A 24,657-nucleotide genomic window follows, 5' to 3' on the forward strand; every position below is an offset into this window, starting at 1 on the left:
GTTTGTTAAAGCACAGTGCTGTAGAACTCCCAGTTTGTGAGAGTGTAACACAAATAAGAACTAATAAACATCTGAGTCTGAACAGAAAATACCATCTGACACATTTGATACTGACCTTAACAACAACACAAAAAAAAAAAAAAATTAAAAAATAAGGGAAAAAAAAAGAATTTTTTAAAAAAAATTCCACATTTCCCCTCAGGAAAACCCTCTCCAGCCATCCCTCCCTTCCTTCCCACTGGGAATTGCTGCTGCTCCTGCCCGTGGCCACCACCCATCCCAGGGCTGTTCCTCCCCGCTGCCACCGGGGCTGCAGCTTTGGAGCCATTGGAGGCATTTGTGGGGACGATTTGAGTCATTTGTGGGGACAGTTTGGGCAATTTGTGGGGGCTGAGGTTGTCTCCTCCCAGGAGATGGCTGCTGACAGGTCCTTGTGTCACTCCCGCCCTGTTTGTCCAGCTCTGCAAAGCTTCCCTCAATTCCTCCCACACGGATTCTATCCCTGAGGAGTCAATCCTCCTCTTTAGGTACCTGCCATCAGCTGTAGAAAAATCTTGGTGACTCTGCTGCCATTGTGGATTTTTACTCGTTTGGTTTCCCTCTGTGCCGCTCCTCATAGCCCGTGTGGGAGGATTGTGAGGGAAAAATACTTCACAAATTGTGAGGCACTCTGGGATTGCAGCACTGGGGGCTGTGGAAGTGTCAGGGGAGAAGCAATCAGCGATGGATTCATCACTGGGGCCTGTTCAAATGAGTAAAAACTCATCTGAGTCTCCTCTTTTCCATGAGGGAAGCTGGCCCCAGGAGCATGAGTTAGTCCTGGCCTAGGCCGTGCTGGATCCTTTGAGGATTAGAAAGTGTCAGAGAAGGAATCGGCAATGAATTCATCACTGGGGCCTGCTCAGATGGGGGTTTTTACCTCATTTCCATGAGGGAAGTCAGTCCCATGTGTTAGTCCTGGAGCACAGGAGCCTAGGTCATTCTGGATCCTTTGAGGATTAGAAAGTGTCAGAGAAGGAATCATCAATGCATTCATTATTGAGGCCTGCTCCTGTAAAAACCCATCTGAGTCTCTTTCTGTGAGGGAAGCCGGTCCCAGGAGCATGAGTGAGTCCTGGCCAGGCTGTCCTGGATCCTTTGAGGATTAGAAAGTGTCAGAGAAGGAATCGGCAATGAATTCATCATTGGGGCCTGCTCAGATGGGGGTTTTCACCTCATTTCCATGAGGGAAGTCAGTCCCATGTGTTAGTCCTGGAGCACAGGAGCCTAGGTCATTCTGGATCCTTTGAGGATTAGAAAGTGTCAGAGAAGGAATCATCAATGCATTCATTATTGAGGCCTGCTCCTGTAAAAACCCATCTGAGTCTCCCTCTTTCAATGAGGGAAACCAAGGCTCAGAGTGGGTCCCAGGAGAATGTGTTAATCCCGACCTAGGCTGTCCTGGATCTTTTGAGGATTAGGAAGCATCAGGGGAAAAAAATCAGCAATGCATTAATCATTGGTGCCTGCTCATATGAGTAAAAACCCATCTGAGTCTCCTCATTTCTATGAGGGAAGCCAGTCCCAGGAGCGTGAGTGAGTCCTGGCCTAAGCTGTTCTGGATCCCCTCAGGATTAGGAAGTGTCAGGGGAGAAGGAACCAGAGATTAGTTCATTAGTGGGACCTGCTCAAATGAGTAAAAATCCATCTGAGTTTCCTCTTTTCCATGAGGGAAGCCAAGTCTCAGAGCTGGTCCCAGGAGCATGAGTTAATCCTGGCCTAGGCCGTCATGGATCCTTTGAGGATTAGAAAGTATCAGGGGAGAAGGAATCAGCAATGGATTCATTATTGAGGCCTGCTCCTGTAAAAACCCATCTGAGTCTCTTTCTGTGAGGGAAGCCGGTCCCAGGAGCATGAGTGAGTCCTGGCCAGGCTGTCCTGGATCCTTTGAGGATTAGAAAGTGTCAGAGAAGGAATCAGCAATGGGTTCATTATTGAGGCCTGCTCCTGTAAAAACCCATCTGAGTCTCTTTCTGTGAGGGAAGCCAGTCCCAGGAGTGAGTTAATCCTGGCCCAGGCCATCCTGGATCCTTTGAGGATTAGAAATCCTTCTGTGGCTTCAGAGTTTCTTTCATGTAGCCTCTCCATTTGTTCCCGGTGCTCTGTTCCCTCAGAGTGAGTCACCACAAGCTGCTGCTGCTGCTCCTGTGCTTTCCCTCGCCTCATTTTATTTTAAGAAGCTGAATTTCTGGTTTGTCTGCACCTGAAACTCCTCTTCTTATTTTTTTTTCCCTTCAGTTTGACAAGTGGACAGATGGCCAGAGGAGGAGGATCCTGGTGGACCTGCTGGAACGCTGCTCCCTGTCCCAGCAGAAATTCTGTGCCCAGCAGCTCCAGGCCCGAGTGCCCACCGAGGCCGTGGATTTTACCACGAGGCTCCCTCGAGTCCTGTCCCTGTACATCTTCTCCTTCCTGGATCCACGGAGCCTCTGTCGATGTGCACAGGTAGAAAAAGCCAGCACCCGCCTGGGCTTCAAGAAGCCAGGACAAAGCAGTTTAAAAAACAAAAAAATAACCAGGAAAAAACTGATTTTTGGTGAAGGCTTAGATGAATGTTTACTGATGATCGTTCCTCAGATCCTAAATAAAGACAGATTGGCCAAGATTCATGGAATTGATGAGTAATTTCAAATTCTTCTAAAGCATTTTAAATGTGGCATTTTCAAGGCTGATTATTCCCAGAAAGAAAGCCTGGTACTTCCTGAAAATCACATTCCTCTAAAACACCTTGCACTGTGTGCAGAGCCCTTAATGCTTTGAGAGATTTTGGCTTGTGCTTTTGCAAAGAACAACACTTGATCCTGTAAGGAAAACAGATACTTTAAAATGCCTGAAGGTCAAGTGTTGGATGTGGAGAAGCAGAAAATTCCAGATGGGCTTTGGAACAAAATGATTAAGACTCCAAAAATCTGAAAAGCTGTGAGATGCTGCCCAAAGTGGTTTTAAATTAAAAAGTCAGTTTTCAGTGACATTATTACTGTGCTAATGTAATATTCCATTATTTAAGAATATATAATAACCTCAGGATGGCTAAGCCTTGCTTTAGGAACTTCAGCATTTCATGTGGGTACAACTCAAACTCTCCATGACAACAGGTCAGAAAATTCCTTAGAATCACAGAATATCTTGAGTTGGAAGGACTCCACATCATGACGGCCTTGAAAGGTGTAAATGCTTTAATCAAAGGTTTGAATGGAGCATTAGCAGCACAAAATAATTGAATTTATTTAAGATTATGTGGGAATTCTATCCAAAATCCTGGGATGCTTTAAACCCCAAAGTGGCTGGGAATTCCTTCACAGGTGAGCTGGCACTGGAAGTACCTGTCAGAGCTGGACCAGCTGTGGATGCTGAAGTGCCTGCGTTTCGGGTGGCTCCTCAACTTCTGCCCCACGCCCTTCGAGCAGGGGGTGTGGAAAAAACACTACATCCAGATGGTGAGGGAGCTGCGCCTCACCCGGCCCAAGGTACCGCTGCCCTCAGCCCCAGCTCCCAGAATTTCCACTTTCTGAACTGATTTAGTGCCCATTGCTGATTTCTTTCCTCTGCCTCTGTCTTGGGATTGAAGCGCTCCAGATTTTATTTCGTGTTAAGACTCAATTGTTTATTTTTTTATTTTCTGTGTTGCAGCCTCACAAGCAGTGAGTTCTGCAGTGTTTAACAAGCTACAAAATGGCTGACTGTCGTTCTCCACAGTCTTTTGAGGCTAAACTATCCAATTAAGGAATAACATCTAAATTATTTTCACTTTTAAACCCATCATCACTCAAATTCCACAATGTGGACTTTTCTGTCCAACTACAAAATACCACCCAAACCCCTGGAGAAGAAGAAGGTGAAGAAGAGGGATCAGCCACCACCCTAAACCCTCCATCTTGTTCATATATATTATTATATTCTAAAACCCCAAACTCTTGAGTTTTCCACCCTGTGATATTACTGCTCTAGTGTCCTACTGGTGCTTTAGCATCCATTCTCTGACTTCTTTACTCTGCCTCTGTCTTGAGATTGAAGCACTCCAGATTTTATTTCCTGTTCAGACTCAAATGTTTATTTTTTATTATCTGAGTTGCAGCCTCACAAGCAGTGAGCTCTGCAGTGTTTTGCTAACAAGCTACAAAATGGCTGACTGTCTTTCTGTACAAGGTCCTTTGAGGCTAAACTATCAAAATAAGGAGTGACACCTAAATTGTTTGCACTTTTAACCCAATAATCACTCAAATTCCACAATGTGGACTTTGCTGTCCAATTACAAAGAACCACCCAAACCCCTGGAGAAGAAGAAGGACCAGCCACCACCCTAAACCCTCCATCTTGTTCATATATATTATTATATTCTAAAACCCCAAACTCTTGAGTTTTCCACCCTGTGATATTACTGCTCTAGTGTCCTACTGGTGCTTTAGTGCCCATTTTTTGATTTCTTTCCTCTGCCTCTGTCTTGGGATTGAAGCGCTCCAGATTTTATTTCATGTTCAGACTGAAATGTTTATTTTTTATTATCTGAGTTGCAGCCTCACGAGCAGTGAGCTCTGCAGTGTTTTGCTAACAAGGTACAAAATGGCTGACTGTCTTTCTCTACAAGGTCTTTTGAGGCTAAACTATCAAAATAAGGAAGGACACCAAATTATTTTCACTTTTAAACCCATAATCACTCAAATTCCACAATGTGGACTTTTCTGTCCAACTACAAAATACCACCCAAACCCCTGGAGAAGAAGAAGGTGAAGAAGAAGGATCAGCCACCACCCTAAACCCTCCATCTTGTTCATATATATTATTATATTCTAAAACCCCAAACTCTTGAGTTTTCCACCCTGTGATATTACTGCTCTAGTGTCCTACTGGTGCTTTAGCATCCATTCTCTGACTTCTTTACTCTGCCTCTGTCTTGAGATTGAAGCGCTCCAGATTTTATTTCATGTTCAGACTGAAATGTTTATTTTTTATTATCTGAGTTGCAGCCTCACAAGCAGTGAGCTCTGCAGTGTTTTGCTAACAAGCTACAAAATGGCTGACTGTCTTTCTCTACAAGGTCTTTTGAGGCTAAACTATCAAAATAAGGAGTGACACCTAAATTGTTTGCACTTTTAACCCAATAATCACTCAAATTCCACAATGCGGACTTTGCTGTCCAATTACAAAATACCACCCAAACCCCTGGAGAAGAAGGATCAGCCACCACCTTAAAACCTCCATCTTGTTTATATATATATATATATATATATATTTCTATATATATATTTCTATATATATATTTCTATATATATATTTCTATATTTCTATATATATATTTCCATATTTCAATATTTCCATATTTCTATATTTCTATATTTCTATATTTCTATATTTCTATATTTCTATATTTCTATATTTCTATATTTCTATATTTCTATATTTCTATATTTCTATATTTCTATATTTCTATATTTCTATATTTCTATATTCTAAAACCCCAAATTCTTAAGTTTTCCACCATGTGATATTACACACTTCTATTCAAACTCCTCAGCCCATAATCCCTATAATGTTCAATATATATAATTCTATAATTCAATTCAATTTCTATAATTCAATTTTGGAAGCGTTCTCCACAGCCTCAGGTCAAATAAAGTGTTCTCTTGTTGGTGTGTGACTTTCAGCACAGAAAGTTTAAAATTTTCAGCATCCAGGGCTCCACCAGTGTTTAACTCCATACAGAGTGTTAGCAAGTTCTCCTCACAGCTTAATTAGACAAAACAATCCTTTTCCAACACAAGAACCAAAGTCACCGTTGTAGCTTCAGGCCCCAAAAAGTGTAAATTGATGAGAATAAACTGGGAGAATGTGACTTCATTACCTGAAGATGTAATTGAATAATTAACAAGAAGAAGGATCAGCCACCACCCTAAAACCTCCATCTTGGTTACATATATTTCTGTATTCTAAAACCCCAAACTCTACGTTTTCCACCCTGTGATATTACACACTTCTAATCAAACTCCACATCCATTCTGGCCCCAAAAAGTGTAAATTGATAGTAGCAAACTGGGAGGATGTGACTTCATTACATAATTATAATTGAATAATTAACCCCCAATATTCAAATGGCCCAAAACCTAAAAAAGTGTGAAAACCTGTGAGAAATGGATTTGTAGAGAATTCTCCAAGCCTGACAGAAGGCTCCCACATCCGTGTGCAAACTGTGAGATAAGAAATGCTGACTTAGAAATTCCATGGAACAGGACAGACATTGTTGAGAGAGAAATGGAGCTAGAAACCAGTTTCAAAAGATAACATTACAAATAAGACTGGATACTTTAGAGAAATAAAACTATGAAAGATGAATTGTAGTAAGAATCGTGAAGGGTAATTTTAGATTATTGGTTTTGAGGTATTTACAGTATGGTAAATACTGAAAATACCTTAAAGTGCTAATATTGAAATACCTTAAGTGCTAAAAGTTGATAGCTTAAGAAACACTTAAAATGTATTTTAATTAAAAAACAATTGGTTTCTAATTGTGATGGCATGAATTATAACATCTGTATTGTCTCACCCTTCACATGAGAGTAAAAATAGAATAAAAGTTTTTAAAATGCCTCTCAGTTGCCCCATCTCTGGGTCAGAAAAGGGCTTAACCCAACAGTGACCCATCGTCCATCTTGGGTGCAGCCTTGGCCAGGCCCTTGCACTGCCCAAGGTGTAGCCTTGGAAGGCCTTTTTAATAAATATTTGATTTATTTCTCTAACTCCTGATTTATTTCTCTAACTCTCTCTGGTCTCTGTTCTAGGTAGCCTCTCCAGCCATCACAACCCCTCCATGGGTGTTCATCCCAACTGGGAAAATTGGGGGTTCTGGCTCCCAGCTCCTCGGCCTCCTCATCTTTTTGGGGATCTCCTGCCCTGAATTCAAAGCTCAGCCCTTTAATTTAAAGCAAAGCCTGGCTTTAAATCAGGCTCTCTGTAGTTGATAGAGAGAAGCTGATACAGCTCAACAGCAGCTCATCTCATCTCATCTCATCTCATCTCATCTCATCTCATCTCATCTCATCTCATCTCATCTCATCTCATCTCATCTCATCTCATCTCATCCCATCCCATCCCATCCCATCCCATCCCATCTCATCTCATCTCATCTCATCTCAATATGGATTATAGTGTTTGGGTGCCTCTTTCTGTCACTGACCACAATGGAGCCCACAGAGACCAAAATTCTGAGTTAATCCCCAATGATTACAACTCTAAATTTATCCCAATCTGATTTTCATGATAAAACTCATTTTCTTCTTTCCACCTCTCCAATCAGACTCCTTCCAAGGACGAGTTCATCGTTATCGACGTGCAGCCCGTGAAGAGCAACGTGCCAGAGAGGAAACTTTCTGTGAGCAGGGGCAGGAAGGAGCTCCCTCCGTGGCGCTCCTCCGACAGGAACCCCACGGACACCGTCCGCTACAACTACCTGGACAACCAGCACCCCATCGAGCAGGCCAGGCACGCGTAAGAGTTTCACATTTTCCTTTTGCAACAAGATTTTCCATGTCTCTCTGCCTGTTCTGGTTGCAAACCCATTTTCCTGCTTTTTTTGCCTTTTTTTGGATGGGTTTTCATGGGGGCCTGAATATGTGTATATTACTGCGCCTGAGTGGGTCGCAGCTGGTGAGAGATAGACGGTGAATCTTGTTTCTTGAATCAGAAGGCTGATTTATTAAGATATTATATATAATACATTAAGACTATACTAGATAGAATATAGAGAGAGGTTTTGCAGAGCAGCTAGGCTAGCTAGGAATCGATAGAAAAGAATCTAAAACAAAGTTGTGGCCAAGGACTCAGTCCCTAGCTTGTTCCTTGTGATTGGCCCTTAATTATAAACATGGGAACATGAACCAATCACCAATCACCAATCAAAATAGGTGCCCCTGTTGCATTCCCCAGCAGCTGATAATAATTGTTTACCTTGTCTTCTGAGGCCTCTGGCCTCCAGAAGACGCAGAAATCTGAAAGAAAGGATTTCTGTGGAGAAATGTCTGCAACATGTGTATTGTTATAACAACAAGATAACAATAATACAACAACAAGTGGTGACCCCGACGTGATGGAGAACACACAGCCACCAGGAACATCGAGAGAAGGGATGGACTCTTTAAGAATAGAATAACAACAAGATAACAACAATACAACAACAAGTGGTGACCCCAACGTGATGGAGAACGTGCAGCCAACAAGGAACATCGAGAGAAGGGATGGACTCTTTAAGAATATAACAACAACAAGATAACAATACAACAACAAGTGGTGACCCCGACGTGATGGAGAACACACAGCCACCAGGAACATCGAGAGAAGGGATGGACTCTTTAAGAATAGAATAACAACAATACAACAACAAGTGGTGACCCCGACGTGATGGAGAACGTGCAGCCACAAGGAACATCGAGAGAAGGGATGGACTCTTTAAGAATAGAATAACAACAATACAACAACAAGTGGTGACCCCAACGTGATGGAGAACACACAGCCACAAGGAACATCGAGAGAAGGGATGGACTCTTTAAGAATATAATAACAACAAGATAACAATACAACAACAAGTGGTGACCCCGACGTGATGGAGAACGTGCAGCCACCAGGAACATCGAGAGAAGGGATGGACTCTTTAAGAATATAATAACAACAAGATAACAACAATACAACAACCAGTGGTGACCCCGACGTGATGGAGAACACACAGCCAACAAGGAACATCGAGAGAAGGGATGGACTCTTTAAGAATATAACAACAACAAGATAACAGCAATACAACAACAGGTTTTGGGCCAAAGCCACTGTTTTGTGTCCTCTCTGCGCAGCTTTTGGTGTAATTATGTCTCAGTTCAGGGTGGAACTCCTGGGGGATGTTGCAGAGCTGGAATAGGAGGAATCAAGCCAAAGTTTTGTTGGAGAGTTTTTAAAATCGAGCTGCCGGGCGGAGAGGAATGTGTGGGTTTTGCAGGGGCAGAGGAAGAATGAATGAATGAATGGTGATGAAATGTGATTCTATCTCTGGGAGGATCTCCTGCCTGACAGGAGGTTGGGATGATTGAATTGCAGGGCAGGTGTAAGAGGATGTCAGGGCATGGAGGTGATGAATGGTGTTTGTGTCTGCCCTGCCTGGATCCATCACTTCCTGGGCTCCCAGGTTTATCCACATGGAAAAAAAAACATTTAAAAATGTCATTTCCATCCCAAAGCAGAGCTTTGCACTGTTAGAACTGCTCCAGGTTTTCCTTGGTCACTTCTGGCATCAGAGATTTTCCCAATCTTGGCTCCAGGTTCAGTTTTCTGTGCATTAACAGCCCAGGGAGGTTTGGCAGTGACCTTTCCCCAATCTTGGATCCAGGGTCATTTTCTGTGCATTTACAGCCCAGGGAGGTTTGGCAGTGACCTTTTCCCCAATCTTAGATCCAGGGTCAGTTTTCTGTGCATTAACAAACCCTGGGAGGTTTTGGGAGTGACCTTTTCCCCAATCTTGGATCCAGGGTCAGTTTTCTGTGCACTGACAGCCCAGGGAGGTTTGGCAGTGACCTTTTTCTCAAATCTTGGATCCAGGGTCAGTTTTCTGTGCATTAACAGCAGTGACCTTTTCCCAGTTTTGGATCCAGGGTCAGTTTTCTGTGCAACCCCAGGGAGGTTTGGCAGTGACCTTTTTCCAAACCTTGGATCCAGGGTCAGTTTTCTGTGCATTAACAACCCCAGGGAGGGTGTGGCAGTGACCTTTTCCCAATCTTAGATCCAGGGTCAGTTTTTTTCCCAGTCTTGGATCCAGGGTCAGTTTTCTGTGCATTAACAACCCCAGGGAGGTTTGGCAGTGACCTTTTCCCAAACCTTGGATCCAGGGTCAGTTTTCTGTGCATTAACAGCCCAGGGAGGTTTGGGAGTGACCTTTTTTCCCAATCTTGGATCCAGGGCCAGTTTTTTTCCCAATCTTGGATCCAGGGTCAGTTTTTTCCCAATCTTGGATCCAGGGTCAGTATTCTGTGCATTAACAAACCCTGGGAGGTTTTGGAAGTGACCTTTTTCTCAAACCTTGGATCCAGGTTCAGTTTTCTGTGCATTAACAGCCCAGCGAGGGTTTGGGAGTGACCTTTTTTCCAAACCTTGGATCCAGGGTCAGTTTCTGTGCATTTACAGCCCAGGGAGTTTTGGGAGTGACCTTTTTCTCAAACCTTGGATCCAGGGTCAGTTTCTGTGCATTAACAGCCCTGGGAGGTTTTGGGAGTGACCTTTTTTCCAAATTTTGGATCCAGGGTCAGTTTTCTGTGTATTAACAGCCCAGGGAGTTTTGGGAGTGACCTTTTTCTCAAACCTTGGATCCAGGGTCAGTTTTCTCTGCATTGACACACCCTGGGAAGTTCTGACAGTGACCTGTGGGAAGAGCTCACCCTTTCCTTGTGCAAATCCCTGGCAATGCCACCTCTGACACTTCCCAGGGGTGCCCCCAGCCCGGCTGGTGTGACAAGGGCGAGGCTGCCATCAGTCCCAGCCTGGCAGAGAGGCACTGGATCCTCTGGAGCATTCCCTGTTTTCTGTGGGAATCCACAGGCTGAGCAGGACATTCCTCTGGGCTGTGCCAACAAAAACCTTGGGAACCCACACGACAAAAAAACCACCCAGGTTTTGTTTAAATAAATCCCAAACAGAGCCAAGATTATCCCTGCACTCAGGAACAATCAGCTGAGGAATTACCCCAGCCAGGGATTGTTTGGCCAAGCGCTCTGGGAGCTCCTTCCCAGACCCACCGGGAGCTCCCCGAGCAAAAACCTTTTATGAATCACGTTTTAATCCGCGTCCCCTGCTCCTTGCATGCTGCACGACTTCAAAGAGCTTCCCAGCTTCCACCTCACCCTCTTTCTGTGGGATGTTTCCCAACTCCAGCGCCACTTTTTGGGTTGTTTTCTTTGAAGTTTTTCAGTGAATGTTTTCACCCAACGCTTCCTGCTGCAAACAAACCTGGTGTTGTTTTCCAGCTGTGCTCAGTGGTTTTGTGTAGCAGCTCCCAGAGGGTTCTGTGAGGTTTGGGATTCTCTTTGTGCCATTTCTGTGAGGGTCAGGATCATCTTGAGCCATTTCTGTGAGGTTCAGGATCCTCCTGTGCCATTTCTGTGAGGGTCAGGATTCTCTTGAGCCATTTCTGTGAGGTTCAGGATTCTCTTGTACCATTTTTGTGGGGTTCAGGATTCTCCTGTGCCATTTCTGGGAGGGTCAGGATCCTCTTGAGCCATTTCTGTGAGGTTCAGGATTCTCCTGTGCCATTTCTGTGGGGTTCAGGATTTTCCTGTGCCATTTTTGTGGGGTTCAGGATTCTCCTGTGCCATTTCTGTGAGGTTCAGGATTCTCCTGTGCCATTTCTGTGGGGTTCAGGATTCTCCTGTGCCATTTCTGTGGGGATCAGGATCCTCCTGTGCCATTTCTGTGGGGTTCAGGATCCTCTTGAGCCATTTCTGTGACGTTCAGGATCCTCCTGTGCCGTTTCTGTGAGGTTCAGGATCCTCCTGTGCCGTTTCTGTGAGATTTGGGATTTTCCTGTGCCATTTCTGTGGGGTTCAGGATCCTCCTGTGCCATTTCTGTGAGATTTGGGATTTTCCTGTGCCATTTCTGTGGGGTTCAGGATCCTCCTGTGCCGTTTCTGTGGGGTTCAGGATTCTCCTGTGCCGTTTCTGTGAGGTTCAGGATTCTCCTGTGCCATTTCTGTGAGATTTGGAATCCTCCTGTGCCATTTCTGTGATGTTCAGGATCCTCCTGTGCCATTTCTGTGAGATTTTGGATTTTCCTGCGCCATTTCTGTGGGGTTCAGGATTTTCCTGTGCCATTTTTGTGGGGTTCAGGATCCTCTTGAGCCATTTCTGTGACGTTCAGGATCCTCCTGTGCCATTTCTGTGAGGTTTGGGATTCTCTTTGTGCCATTTCTGTGACGTTCAGGATCCTCCTGTGCCGTTTCTGTGACATTCAGGATTTTCCTGTGCCATTTTTGTGGGGTTCAGGATTCTCCTGTGCCGTTTCTGTGAGGTTCAGGATCCTCCTGTGCCATTTCTGTGGGGTTCAGGATCCTCCTGTGCCATTTCTGTGGGGTTCGGGACCCTCCTGTGCCATTTCTGTGGGGTTCAGGATTTTCCTGTGCCATTTCTGTGAGGTTCAGGTTTCTCCTGTGCCATTTGTGTGAGGTTCAGGATCCTCCTGTGCCGTTTCTGTGAGATTTGGGATTCTCCTGTGCCATTTCTGTGACGTTCAGGATTTTCCTGTGCCATTTCTGTGAGGTTTGGGATTTTCCTGTGCCATTTCTGTGAGATTTGGAATCCTCCTGTGCCATTTCTGTGGGGTTCAGGATTCTCCTGTGCCATTTCTGGGAGGTTCAGGATCCTCCTGTGCCATTTCTGTGATGTTCAGGATTCTCCTGTGCCATTTCTGTGGGGTTCAGGATTCTCCTGTGCCATTTCTGTGACGTTCAGGATTCTGCTGTGTCATTTCTGTGAGGTTCAGGATTCTCTTGTACCATTTCTGTGAGATTTGGGATTCTCCTGTGCCATTTCTGTGACGTTCAGGAGTCTCCTGTGCCGTTTCTGTGGGGTTTGGGATTCTCCTGTGCCATTTCTGTGGGGTTCAGGATCCTCCTGTGCCATTTCTGTGGGGTTCATGATCCTCCTGTGCCATTTCTGTGGGGTTCAGGATCCTCTTGAGCCATTTCTGTGAGGTGCAGGATCCTCCTGTGCCATTTCTGTGACGTTCAGGATTCTCCTGTGCCATTTCTGGGAGGTTCAGGATCCTCCTGTGCCATTTCTGTGAGGTTCAGGATCCTCCTGTGCCATTTCTGTGGGGTTCAGGATCCTCCTGTGCCATTTCTGTGAGATTTGGGATTCTCCTGTGCCATTTCTGTGAGGTTCAGGATCCTCCTGTGCCATTTCTGTGAGGTTCAGGATCCTCCTGTGCCATTTCTGTGAGATTTGGAATCCTCCTGTGCCATTTCTGTGGGGTTCAGGATTCTCCTGTGCCGTTTCTGTGAGGTTCGGGATTCTCCTGTGCCATTTCTGTGAGATTTGGAATCCTCCTGTGCCATTTCTGTGACATTCAGGATTCTCCTGTGCCATTTCTGGGAGGTTCAGGATCCTCCTGTGCCATTTCTGTGAGGTTTGGGATTCTCTTTGTGCCATTTTTGTGGGGTTCAGGATCCTCCTGTGCCATTTCTGTGAGGTTCAGGATTCTCCTGTGCCATTTCTGTGGGGTTCAGGATTCTCCTGTGCCATTTCTGTGACGTTCAGGATTCTGCTGTGTCATTTCTGTGAGGTTCAGGATTCTCTTGTACCATTTCTGTGAGATTTGGGATTCTCCTGTGCCATTTCTGTGACGTTCAGGAGTCTCCTGTGCCGTTTCTGTGGGGTTTGGGATTCTCCTGTGCCATTTCTGTGGGGTTCAGGATCCTCCTGTGCCATTTCTGTGGGGTTCATGATCCTCCTGTGCCATTTCTGTGGGGTTCAGGATCCTCTTGAGCCATTTCTGTGAGGTGCAGGATCCTCCTGTGCCATTTCTGTGACGTTCAGGATTCTCCTGTGCCATTTCTGGGAGGTTCAGGATCCTCCTGTGCCATTTCTGTGAGGTTCAGGATCCTCCTGTGCCATTTCTGTGGGGTTCAGGATCCTCCTGTGCCATTTCTGTGAGATTTGGGATTCTCCTGTGCCATTTCTGTGAGGTTCAGGATCCTCCTGTGCCATTTCTGTGAGGTTCAGGATCCTCCTGTGCCATTTCTGTGAGATTTGGAATCCTCCTGTGCCATTTCTGTGGGGTTCAGGATTCTCCTGTGCCGTTTCTGTGAGGTTCGGGATTCTCCTGTGCCATTTCTGTGAGATTTGGAATCCTCCTGTGCCATTTCTGTGACATTCAGGATTCTCCTGTGCCATTTCTGGGAGGTTCAGGATCCTCCTGTGCCATTTCTGTGAGGTTTGGGATTCTCTTTGTGCCATTTTTGTGGGGTTCAGGATCCTCCTGTGCCATTTCTGTGAGGTTCAGAATCCTCCTGTGCCGTTTCTGTGACATTCAGGATTCTCCTGTGCCATTTCTGTGAGGTTCAGGATCCTCCTGTGCCATTTCTGTGAGGTTCAGGATTCTCCTGTGCCATTTCTGTGAGATTTGGAATCCTCCTGTGCCATTTCTGTGATGTTCAGGATCCTCCTGTGCCATTTCTGTGAGATTTTGGATTTTCCTGCGCCATTTCTGTGGGGTTCAGGATTTTCCTGTGCCATTTTTGTGGGGTTCAGGATCCTCTTGAGCCATTTCTGTGACGTTCAGGATCCTCCTGTGCCATTTCTGTGACGTTCAGGAGTCTCCTGTGCCATTTCTGTGGGGTTCAGGATCCTCCTGTGCCATTTCTGTGGGGTTCAGGATCCTCCTGTGCCATTTCTGTGGGGTTCATGATCCTCCTGTGCCATTTCTGTGGGGTTCAGGATCCTCTTGAGCCATTTCTGTGACGTTCAGGATTCTCCTGTGCCATTTCTGGGAGGTTCAGGATCCTCCTGTGCCATTTCTGTGGGGTTCAGGATCCTCCTGTGCCATTTCTGTGGGGTTCAGGATTCTCCTGTGCCGTTTCTGTGGGGTTCAGGATCCTCCTGTGCCATTTCTGTGGGGTTCAGGATCCTCCTGTGCCATTTGTGTGAGGTTCAGGATCCTCCTGTGCCATTTCTGTGAGATTTGGAATCCTCCTGTGCCATTTCTGTGGGGTTCAGGATTCTCCTGTGCCATTTCTGTGAGGTTCAGGATCCTCCTGTGCCATTTCTGTGAGGTTTGGGATTCTCTTTGTGCCATTTCTGTGGGGTTCAGGATCCTCCTGTGCCATTTCTGTGAGGTTCAGGATCCTCCTGTGCCATTTCTGTGAGATTTGGAATCCTCCTGTGCCATTTCTGTGGGGTTCAGGATTCTCCTGTGCCGTTTCTGTGAGGTTCGGGATTCTCCTGTGCCATTTCTGTGAGATTTGTAATCCTCCTGTGCCATTTCTGTGACATTCAGGATTCTCCTGTGCCATTTCTGGGAGGTTCAGGATCCTCCTGTGCCATTTGTGTGAGGTTCAGGATCCTCCTGTGCCGTTTCTGTGAGATTTGGGATTTTCCTGTGCCATTTCTGTGGGATTCAGGATTTTCCTATGCCATTTCTGTGGGGTTCAGGATTTTCCTGTGCCATTTCTGTGAGGTTTGGGATTTTCCTGTGCCATTAAATAGTGGGACAAGCCTTGTTTGAAGAGTTTAGAAGTTGCTTGTCCCAGCACTGAGCAGGTGAGAACAATTCACCTGAAATAATGAAACAATAAATAATAACCACAATTCACCTGAAATAATGAAACAATAAATAATAACCACAATTCACCTGAAATAATGAAACAATAAATAATAACTACAATCCACCTGAAATAATGAAACAATAAATAATAACTACAATCCACCTGAAATAATGAAACAATAAATAATAAGTCCACTCCCTGTTTGCCTCTCCCCAGTGAGATCCCAGCCCCGTCTCCATTTGTGGGGAACATTTTAATGCCAAGTGTTCCTGCAAATCTGCCATTTACCCTCAATTACAGAGGATTATTTCGAGGAGAGGGAGGAATTCCGTGAGATTTGCCTGTTTATTGAGGATCTGCCTTTAATATCCCTTAAGCTGCAGGTAATTGCTGCAGCTCAGGCTCCTCCGTGCTGATTATTAATTTCAGCTGCTGGCCCAGCCTCCCACTCCCACGGCCACGATCTGCTGCTTCTTTCCCAGGGACACTTTGCTGTGCCATCCCAAAAATCCTCCCACACAGGCTCTGTGGGAGGACTTCGCCAATTTTGGGAACTGGGAATCAAGGAAATTGATTCTGGGGCTGTTGGAGCATGGAAAATATCATTATTGGGTTTTCCAGCTTTTCAGCTGGATCCCTGAGCGCCACACCTTGAGTGTCCCCCAGGTTTTGGTGGGGATGGCAGGAAAATGTCACCATGGTCCCGATGTCCTTTTGGGGTTTCCAAATCCTGATTTGGAACCTCCCAGGAATCCACCTCAGACCCTGCCTGGCTTGGAAGGCAGAACGGGATCCCGAGATAAAAATCTCCCCCCCCCGCCGGCGATTCTCCTTTTTCAGACGAGCCGGATTCCAGGAGCTCAGGGGCAAAACAACCTCAGCTCATGTAAAATGGATGTTGAGGAGGAAGGAGAGCGCTGTAAAACGAGACCCTGCGACAACAGAAGCGATTTCCAGGCCTTTGCCAAAGGGAATTGCTGCGGTCTGGAAAGGAACGGGGGTGTGGGGTTTCCTTCAGGACGTGGCAGAACTCACAAAAACCCAAAGTGATGGTGGGGAGAAAAGGACTGCAGGGAGCTCTTCTTGCCCTGGGATCCCTGAGCCAACAAAACCTTTTTTTTTTTTTTTTTTTTTTTTCCCGTTTGAGTGCTGAGGAAGCTGTGGAGGATTCCTCGCGAATAAACAGGATCACATCAAAGGAATTCCTGACGCCACCATCAAAGCAAGGTGTGAGAGGAGTCACTGGCTGCTGCCTCGACTCCAAGTTAATCTCCCTAATTCCACGCTGCATTTTGCAGAATTTAAGAGGTAATCCACCAAAAAGAAGTTTTTCCTGACTCTTGGGCCTGGTTAAAATCTCCTCGGAGCCCCACCTTGCTCTGCTGTTGTTTTCGGGTGCGAAGGGAGAGGAGGACTCTGCTGCTCATCACATCGAGGTGGAATGTTGACATTTAAATGGCAGAATTCATGGAATTCCAGAATGGAAAGAGACATTAAAATTCATGCAGTTCCAACCCTGACACCTCCCACTATCCCAGGCTGCTCCAAGCCCCAATGTCCAACCTGGCCTTGGACCCTTCCAGAGATCCAGGAGCAGCCACAGCTTCTCTGGGAATTCCAGCTCAGCCCCTCCCCACCCTCTCATCGAGGGATTTTTTTTCCCCCTAATATTTAATCTAAATCTCTTTAAGTTTAAAACTGCTCATGGAAAAAGTCACTTCTTGTCATCTGTGATGACAAAAGAGTTTTCCTCTGTTTCTTGGCTGCCCTTTTTGAGTCATCAGCTGCCTTCTCCCTCCCACAGCAGCACCGAAACAACACTGCTGAGAATTCCTAGCAGGGAACTCATCCCTGTTTAGCCAAAAAAAAAAAAAAGGGAAATACAGGAAGCAGAAGGAGCTGCAGTCAATTCTCAATTAGGAGCCCTCTAAGTGGGAACACAAACCACATTCTGCAGGCTGTGAGACCATAATTGGCTCTTTAGCTTCGAAAAACAGATCAATGCATTTCCAGCCAGCAGCTGGGCAGCGCTCACTGGGGAGAGCAACAACACTGCCCAAAAAACGGGCTTCATTTGCAATCTGCATCATCACTGAAATCTCAGTTTTGTTTCTGCTGGATTTCTTTGCTGGTTGCTCAGAAAGGCAGGAGTTTATACCCTAAAAACTGCGCCCAGGATCTCAGAAAAACCCCCTGAGGGAGTGAAGGAGATGAGACAGAGATCCCAAATAATTTCCCTGGGACGAGACAGAGATCCCAAATAATTTTCCCCTTGGATCTAGCTGGGACAGTGTGGGAAAAGCTTCCAAGTCACTGAGCAGGGAAATTAAGAACAGCAAGGAGCAGACGTGCTGCCCAGGGAGTGGTGAGGTGACAGAGAGGAGACACAGACATTTAGTGCCCGTTCTGTGACTGCTGGATTTCTGCTGGATTTCTTTGCTGGTTGCTCAGAAAGGCAGGAGTTTATACCCCAAAACTGAGCTCAGAAAACCCTCCTGAGGGAGCAAAGGAGATGGGAGAGAGATCCCAAATAATTTCCCTGGGGTGTTTTGGATTTAGCTGGGACAGTGTGGGAAAAGCTTCCCAGCCACAGAGCAGGGAAATTAAGAACAGCAAGGAGCAGACGTGCAGCCCAGGGAGTGGTGAGGTGACAGAGAGGAGATCCAGACAGGCTTGCATTACAAATTGCCTGCAAGGGGTTATCAAAACCCCTTCATAGAATTATAGCTGTGACTATTGGTGTTGTCATTTATCACAGCCACCATTTCTGGTAGGTCTGGTTTGTTTTCTGCCTGAATTGTTCAAGCAGACAAAAAAAAAAAACTACCAAAAAACCCCCTCCAGAGATCAGCAAGGAAGGATTTGCCTCTCTGGGCACAAAGAAATATTGCACAGGGGGAAGTGAAAGATTTTTATCTGCAGCCAGTTAGGAAATTTTTCTCTGTGGGGCTCTGATCTGCCTCCAGAGGCCCAGGAGGGCGTTTCTGCCGCGCACAGTTCTGCTGGAAGGCATCTGCTGTTTGTGCTGCTGCTTGCCAATAAATCAAAAGATTTGCCTCCCACTTGATGATGCATAATGAATAATGAATTCCAACTGCAGCGAGCGAGCGCTGGAGCGGCGCCAAGGCCGCGGCCTCGGGCCTCAAGACAGGGCCCTGCTCCTTCTCACGGCCACAGCGCCTCGTCCTTCCCCCCTCCCCTGCCCCGGGGCATTGATGGCCACGGGCTGCCTCTAAAAAACAGTTGCATATTGTCCTGGAGTGTTTGCCCGACGAGGAAATAATTATTCTGGTTAATTGTTCAGCCGGGAGCAGGCCCCGCTCCTGACAAAGGGGGAATCGCTCGCGTGAGAAGGACTCGGAGCGGCCCCGTCCTCCCTCAGCCCCTCTTCGTGCCAGCCCAGCTCGCTGAGGGCGTGTGGGAATCAAAAATATTCCTGAAGGGAGGAAAATGGGGTGAGAAACAGCAATTCAGCACCGGGAGTGAGACCTGCTGTCCTTTCTCCTCACCCTCACTTCCTCCATTTTCCTGACCTGGAGCTGAGGTTGTAGGGGTGACCTGACACCACGATTTGGACACCAGAACGCAGCAGAACATACCTAAATTTACATAATTTACACTAATAATTTAGACTAATAATTTACAATTATATTTGACAGTAATATTTTACAATGATATTTTGCAATAATATTTGCAGTCACAAGGCCAGGGCTGCCTTCTACCCAAAGTTCGCAGCATTATTTAGGATGAAAAACACCTTTAAGAAGAAAATGGGGTGAGAAACAGCAATTCAGCGCTGGGAGTGAGACCTGCTGTCCTTTTCCCTCTTCCTCACTTCCTCCATTTTCCTGACCTGGAGCTGAGGTTGTAAGGGTGATCTGACACCACGATTTGGACACCAGAACGCAGCAGAACATACCTAAATTTACATAATTTACACTAATTTACACTAATAATTTAGACTAATCATTTACACTAATCATTTACAATTGTATTTGTCAGTAATATTTTACAATGATATTTTGCAATAATATTTGCAGTCACAAGGCCAGGGCTGCCTTCTACCCAAAGTTCGCAGCATTATTTGGGATGGAAAACACCTTTAAGAGGAAAAAGGGGTGAGAAACAGCAATTCAGCGCCGGGAGTGAGACCTGCTGTCCTTTTTCCTCTTCCTCACTTCCTCCATTTTCCTGACCTGGAGCTGAGGTTGTAGGGGTGACCTGACACCACGATTTGGACACCAGAACACAGCAGAACATACCTAAATTTACATAATTTACACTAATTTACACTAATAATTTAGACTAAAAATTTACAATTATATTTGACAGTAATATTTTACAATGATATTTTGCAATAGTATTTGCAGTCACAAGGCCAGGGCTGCCTTCTACCCAAAGTTCACAGCATTATTTAGGATGGAAAACACCTTTAAGAGGAAAATGGGGTGAGAAACAGCAATTCAGCACCGGGAGTGAGACCTGCTGTCCTTTTCCCTCTTCCTCACTTCCTCCATTTTCCTGACCTGGAGCTGAGGTTGTAGGGGTGACCTGACACCACGATTTAGACACCAGAACGCAGCAGAACATACCTAAATTTACATAATTTACACTAATAATTTACACTAATAATTTACACTAATAATTTAGACTAATAATTTACATTTACACTAATAATTTAGACTAATCATTTACAATTATATTTGTCAGTAATATTTTACAATGATATTTTACAATAATATTTGCAGTCACAAGGCCAGGGCTGCCTTCTACCCAAAGTTCGCAGCATTATTTGGGATGGAAAACACCTTTAAGAGGAAAATGGGGTGAGAAACAGCAATTCAGCACCGGGAGTGAGACCTGCTGTCCTTTTTCCTCTTCCTCACTTCCTCCATTTTCCTGACCTGGAGCTGAGGTTGTAAGGGTGATCTGACACCACGATTTGGACACCAGAACGCAGCAGAACATACCTAAATTTACATAATTTACACTAATTTACGCTAATAATTTAGACTAATAATTTACAATTATATTTGACAGTAATATTTTACAATGATATTTTGCAATAATATTTGCAGTCACAAGGCCAGGGCTGCCTTCTACCCAAAGTTCGCAGCATTATTTAGGATGGAAAACACCTTTAAGAGGAAAATGGGGTGAGAAACAGCAATTCAGCGCTGGGAGTGAGACCTGCTGTCCTTTTTCCTCACCCTCACTTCCTCCATTTTCCTGACCTGGAGCTGAGGTTGTAGGGGTGACCTGACACCACGATTTGGACACCAGAACGCAGCAGAACATACCTAAATTTACATAATTTACACTAATAATTTAGACTAATAATTTACAATTATATTTGACAGTAATATTTTACAATGATATTTTGCAATAATATTTGCAGTCACAAGGCCAGGGCTGCCTTCTACCCAAAGTTCGCAGCATTATTTGGGATGGAAAACACCTTTAAGAAGAAAATGGGGTGAGAAACAGCAATTCAGCACCGGGAGTGAGACCTGCTGTCCTTTTCCCTCTTCCTCACTTCCTCCATTTTCCTGACCTGGAGCTGAGGTTGTAGGGGTGACCTGACACCACGATTTGGACACCAGAACGTAGCAGAACATACCTAAATTTACATAATTTACACTAATTTACGCTAATAATTTAGACTAATAATTTACAATTATATTTGACAGTAATATTTTACAATGATATTTTGCAATAGTATTTGCAGTCACAAGGCCAGGGCTGCCTTCTACCCAAAGGTCACATCATCATTTAGGATGGAAAACACCTTTAAGATCCCCAAGTCCAACTATAACCAGGTCCTCCAAAATGACCAATTGATTCCCAGCTGGAATATTTTGGATGGAATTTTCTCCCTTAGTTTTTTTTTTCTTTGTGTTTAAACACAGGAGACTGCCAGGTCCACCAAAATGACCAGTTCATTCCCAGCTGGAATATTTTGGATGGAATTTTCTCCCTTTGTTTTTTGTTTGGTTTGGTTCTTTTGGTTGGTTGTTTTTTGGTTTTTTTTTTTGTTTTTTTTTGGTGTGTGTTTATAAACAGGTTGTGGTTTTCCTCAGTTTCCCATTTGAAATAATGCTGGATTTAACTTTATGCTCCTGGACTGGGATGAGGGAATGCTGGACACGTGCAGGTGGTGGGATCCTGTTTTTTACAGGCTAAAAGCTGTTTTAGAGTCCATTTCCACCATTTATATCCATGGTTTTGTGTTCCTGCTGTGCTTTTTCACTGGAAGAACCCCTCAGAGCTTCTGCTTTAAATTCCCAGATTCCATTTCATGGAATTTGAATGTGGAATGAGCACCTTTGGGTAATGAACCTGCCTGAGTGCTATGAAATAATAATAATGCCTCAGAGTCTGGATTTTACTCCTGATATTGGGAAAAAAATGTTGCCACTGGGGCCATATTCCAGTGCAATTCATTTAATTTTCATTTAATTTTCATTTAATTTGGAATATTCCTGTTCTGCCAGTTAATTGTGTTGAATTTCATAGCAGCTGCATATAATACCAAAAATATGCAAATACATGTGCAGAATTATTTGGTTACAAAAAACACTGAATAAACCTTGGTGGAGGGGCAGCCCCAGCCTTTTTTACACTTCAGGTCACACAGACTTCACTGAAAACTCCCAAATTGATTCAGCTCAACCTTATTTTCTGTGGATTTCCCCAAGGAGCTGTAACAATCTCAGGCAGGCTTAGCTTAAATCACTGAGTCCTGAGCTTGTCTTTGAGTGCCAGAATTTATCACAACTTTAAAAAAAAATTTAAAAAGTCAAGTTCCCACCTTCCCCTGAGCCCTGATTGTGCTCTTCGGGGCAAGATAACAAACGTGTTATCTTTTCAGGTGGCAACACCTCAAAGGATTTGACTTTTATCACCCTCAGGGCACCAAGTGCAGAGCATTTATTGGAATTTATAGTACTTGAATATCTGTATATCGGCCTTGCCCCGGTAGGTCCCAGTTGCTCTTGATGGGCTGCAGCTGTGATGTCCTTAATTGGGCGGCAGCTGTGGCTAATGAAGATAACTGGGATAAAAGGGGGTGGGTTGGCTGGGCAGGGAGAGCCTTGGAGGAGCAGCACTGCTGTGAAGAGATGCTTGTGAGAAAACCACCCAGAAGGTGTGGGACTCTAGAAATAGGATAACAGAAATATGAATACCAACAAGTGGTGACCCTGACGTGATAGTTGGCAGAGATAAGGCAGCCAAGAGCTGTGGATGGCCCTTGAGCCAGGAACCGTGGATAAGGCAGCCAAGAGCTGTGGATGGCCCTTGAGCCAGGAACCGTGGATAAGACAGCCAAGAGCTGTAGAAAAAATGTGGCCTTTGAGCCAAGGAGCTGTGACAGCCAAGAGCTGTGAAGAATATGGCCTTTGAGCAAGGAGCTGTGTGTGTTGTATGTGGCCTTTGAGTCACGGGAAAATGTGGCCTTTGAGTCACAGTAAGAGATATGTATTGTAGAATATGTAAATATGTCCATGTGAAATCTGTTCCTGGAAGTTAAAGAAAAGGGGGATATATAATAGAGGTGGCCTTTGAGTCCTAGTAAAATATCTGTATTGTACTTGGATATCTGTAAGTAAAAGAAAAGGGGGAAATATCTGAACATAGGCCTTGTCCCGGTAGGTCCCAGTTGCTCTTGATGGGCTGCAGCTGTGATGTCTTTAATTGGGCGGCAGCTGTGGCTAATGAAGATAACTGGGATAAAAGGGGGTGGGTTGGCTGGGCAGGGAGAGCCTTGGAGGAGCAGCACTGCTGTGAAGAGCTGCTTGTGAGAAAACCCCCCAGAAGGTGTGGGACTCTAGAAATAGGATAACAGAAATATGAATAACAACAGGAATTCTCGTGTTCTGCTCTGCAGGAGGAGGAAGGGAGGAGGGAACACCCCGGACCTGAGCAGGGAGGCGGCCGAGAGGAAGAAGAGAGGAGGAGGAGGAGGAGGATCAGCTCAGCTCCGGAAGGTGAAATCCCTGGCAAGTGTCACAGGGGGGATCCCAGCATTGTCAGCGCCCCCAGGGATGGTGCAGCTCGGAGATTTTCCCTCAGGGAAAAATCTGGGAATGAGGAGGAGATAAAAAATCTGGGAATGAGGAGGAGACCAAAAATCTGGGAATGAGGAGGACACCAAACCCACCTGGGCTGGTTCCTCCGTAAAAATGATTTACGCCTAAATTATTTTCACTCTGAGGGAATCATCCCAGACGTTACTGTGGGTGGGAACTCTCAGTGCAGAAAGTGACCCTGTTATTTATTTATAGTGACCCTGTAAATTTATTAATTTATTTACAGTGACCCTGTAAATTTATTCGTTTATTTACAATGACCCTGTGAATTTATTAATTTATTTACAGTGACCCTGTACATTTATTTACAGTGACCCTGTAAATTTATTAATTTATTTACAATGACCCTGTAAATTTATTTACAGTACACCTGTAAATTTATTAATTTATTTATAGCAACCCTATTAATTTACTGTGGGGTGCGGAGGTTTAGGGACATCACACCATAACCAATATGATCCAGTGAAGCCAAATTTATTATCTCTAAAAACATTATTATTATTATTATTATTATTATTATTATCATCATCATCATCATCTTTATTATCATTATTATCATTATCATATTTATTATAGTTACAGTTGTAGCTATAATAAATCCCTACTGTCAATACATGATTTTGTTAATCCACATTAAATTAGAATGCTGATTGGATCATCTCATTTTTCTTGCTGTGCTTGTCTGGCCCACCAATGGCTCACGTTTTTCTCATTTTCCCAAGCTTGCTGACAAACTCGCTGAGTTTTAAATTTATTAATTTATTTACTGCGGGGTGTGGAGGTTCAGGGACACCGCACCATAACCAATATGTGAAGCTAAATTTCTTATCCCTAAAAAGACAATTATTATTATTATTATTATTATTATTATTATTATTATTATTATTAATAATAATAATAATAATAATAATAATAATAATAATAATAATAATAATAATAATAATAATAATAATAATAATATCTCTACTGTCAATAGATGATTGGTTAATCCTGGCTGCTCACACCTCTACATTAGAATGCTGATTGGATCATCTCATTTTTCTTGCTGTGCTCGTCTGGCCCACCCATGATTCCCTTTTTTCTCACTTTCCCAAGCCTGCTGACAAACTCGCTGAGTCCTGCTGACTCTTCTTCTTCTTGCATCTTTTTCAAGGATACACCAACCCCATTTCTGAATATTTCCATTATTCATCCTTTGTGTCCATTGTCCAGGCTGAATATGGCCGTTGTCTTGTAAGAACTCCTCA

At 44.5% G+C, this 24,657-nt stretch overlaps 1 protein-coding gene across 1 annotated transcript in view; it reads left to right on the forward strand.

The window, feature by feature from the left end:
• FBXO16 (F-box protein 16) overlaps positions 1 to 23,666 on the forward strand; it is a 61,495-nt gene extending 37,829 nt beyond the window's left edge. The window contains exons 4-7 of the mRNA XM_063153206.1: positions 2,278 to 2,484; positions 3,342 to 3,506; positions 7,328 to 7,518; positions 23,209 to 23,666. Of these exons, the coding sequence (XP_063009276.1) occupies positions 2,278 to 2,484; positions 3,342 to 3,506; positions 7,328 to 7,518; positions 23,209 to 23,422 (777 nt within the window). The 3' untranslated portion in view covers positions 23,423 to 23,666. The remainder of the gene's footprint in view (positions 1 to 2,277; positions 2,485 to 3,341; positions 3,507 to 7,327; positions 7,519 to 23,208) is intronic.
• The last annotated feature ends 991 nt before the right edge of the window (positions 23,667 to 24,657 follow it).

The sequence above is a fragment of the Melospiza melodia genome, chromosome 3 (genome assembly GCF_035770615.1).
Source record: "Melospiza melodia melodia isolate bMelMel2 chromosome 3, bMelMel2.pri, whole genome shotgun sequence".
In the NCBI taxonomy this organism is placed as follows: domain Eukaryota; kingdom Metazoa; phylum Chordata; class Aves; order Passeriformes; family Passerellidae; genus Melospiza; species Melospiza melodia.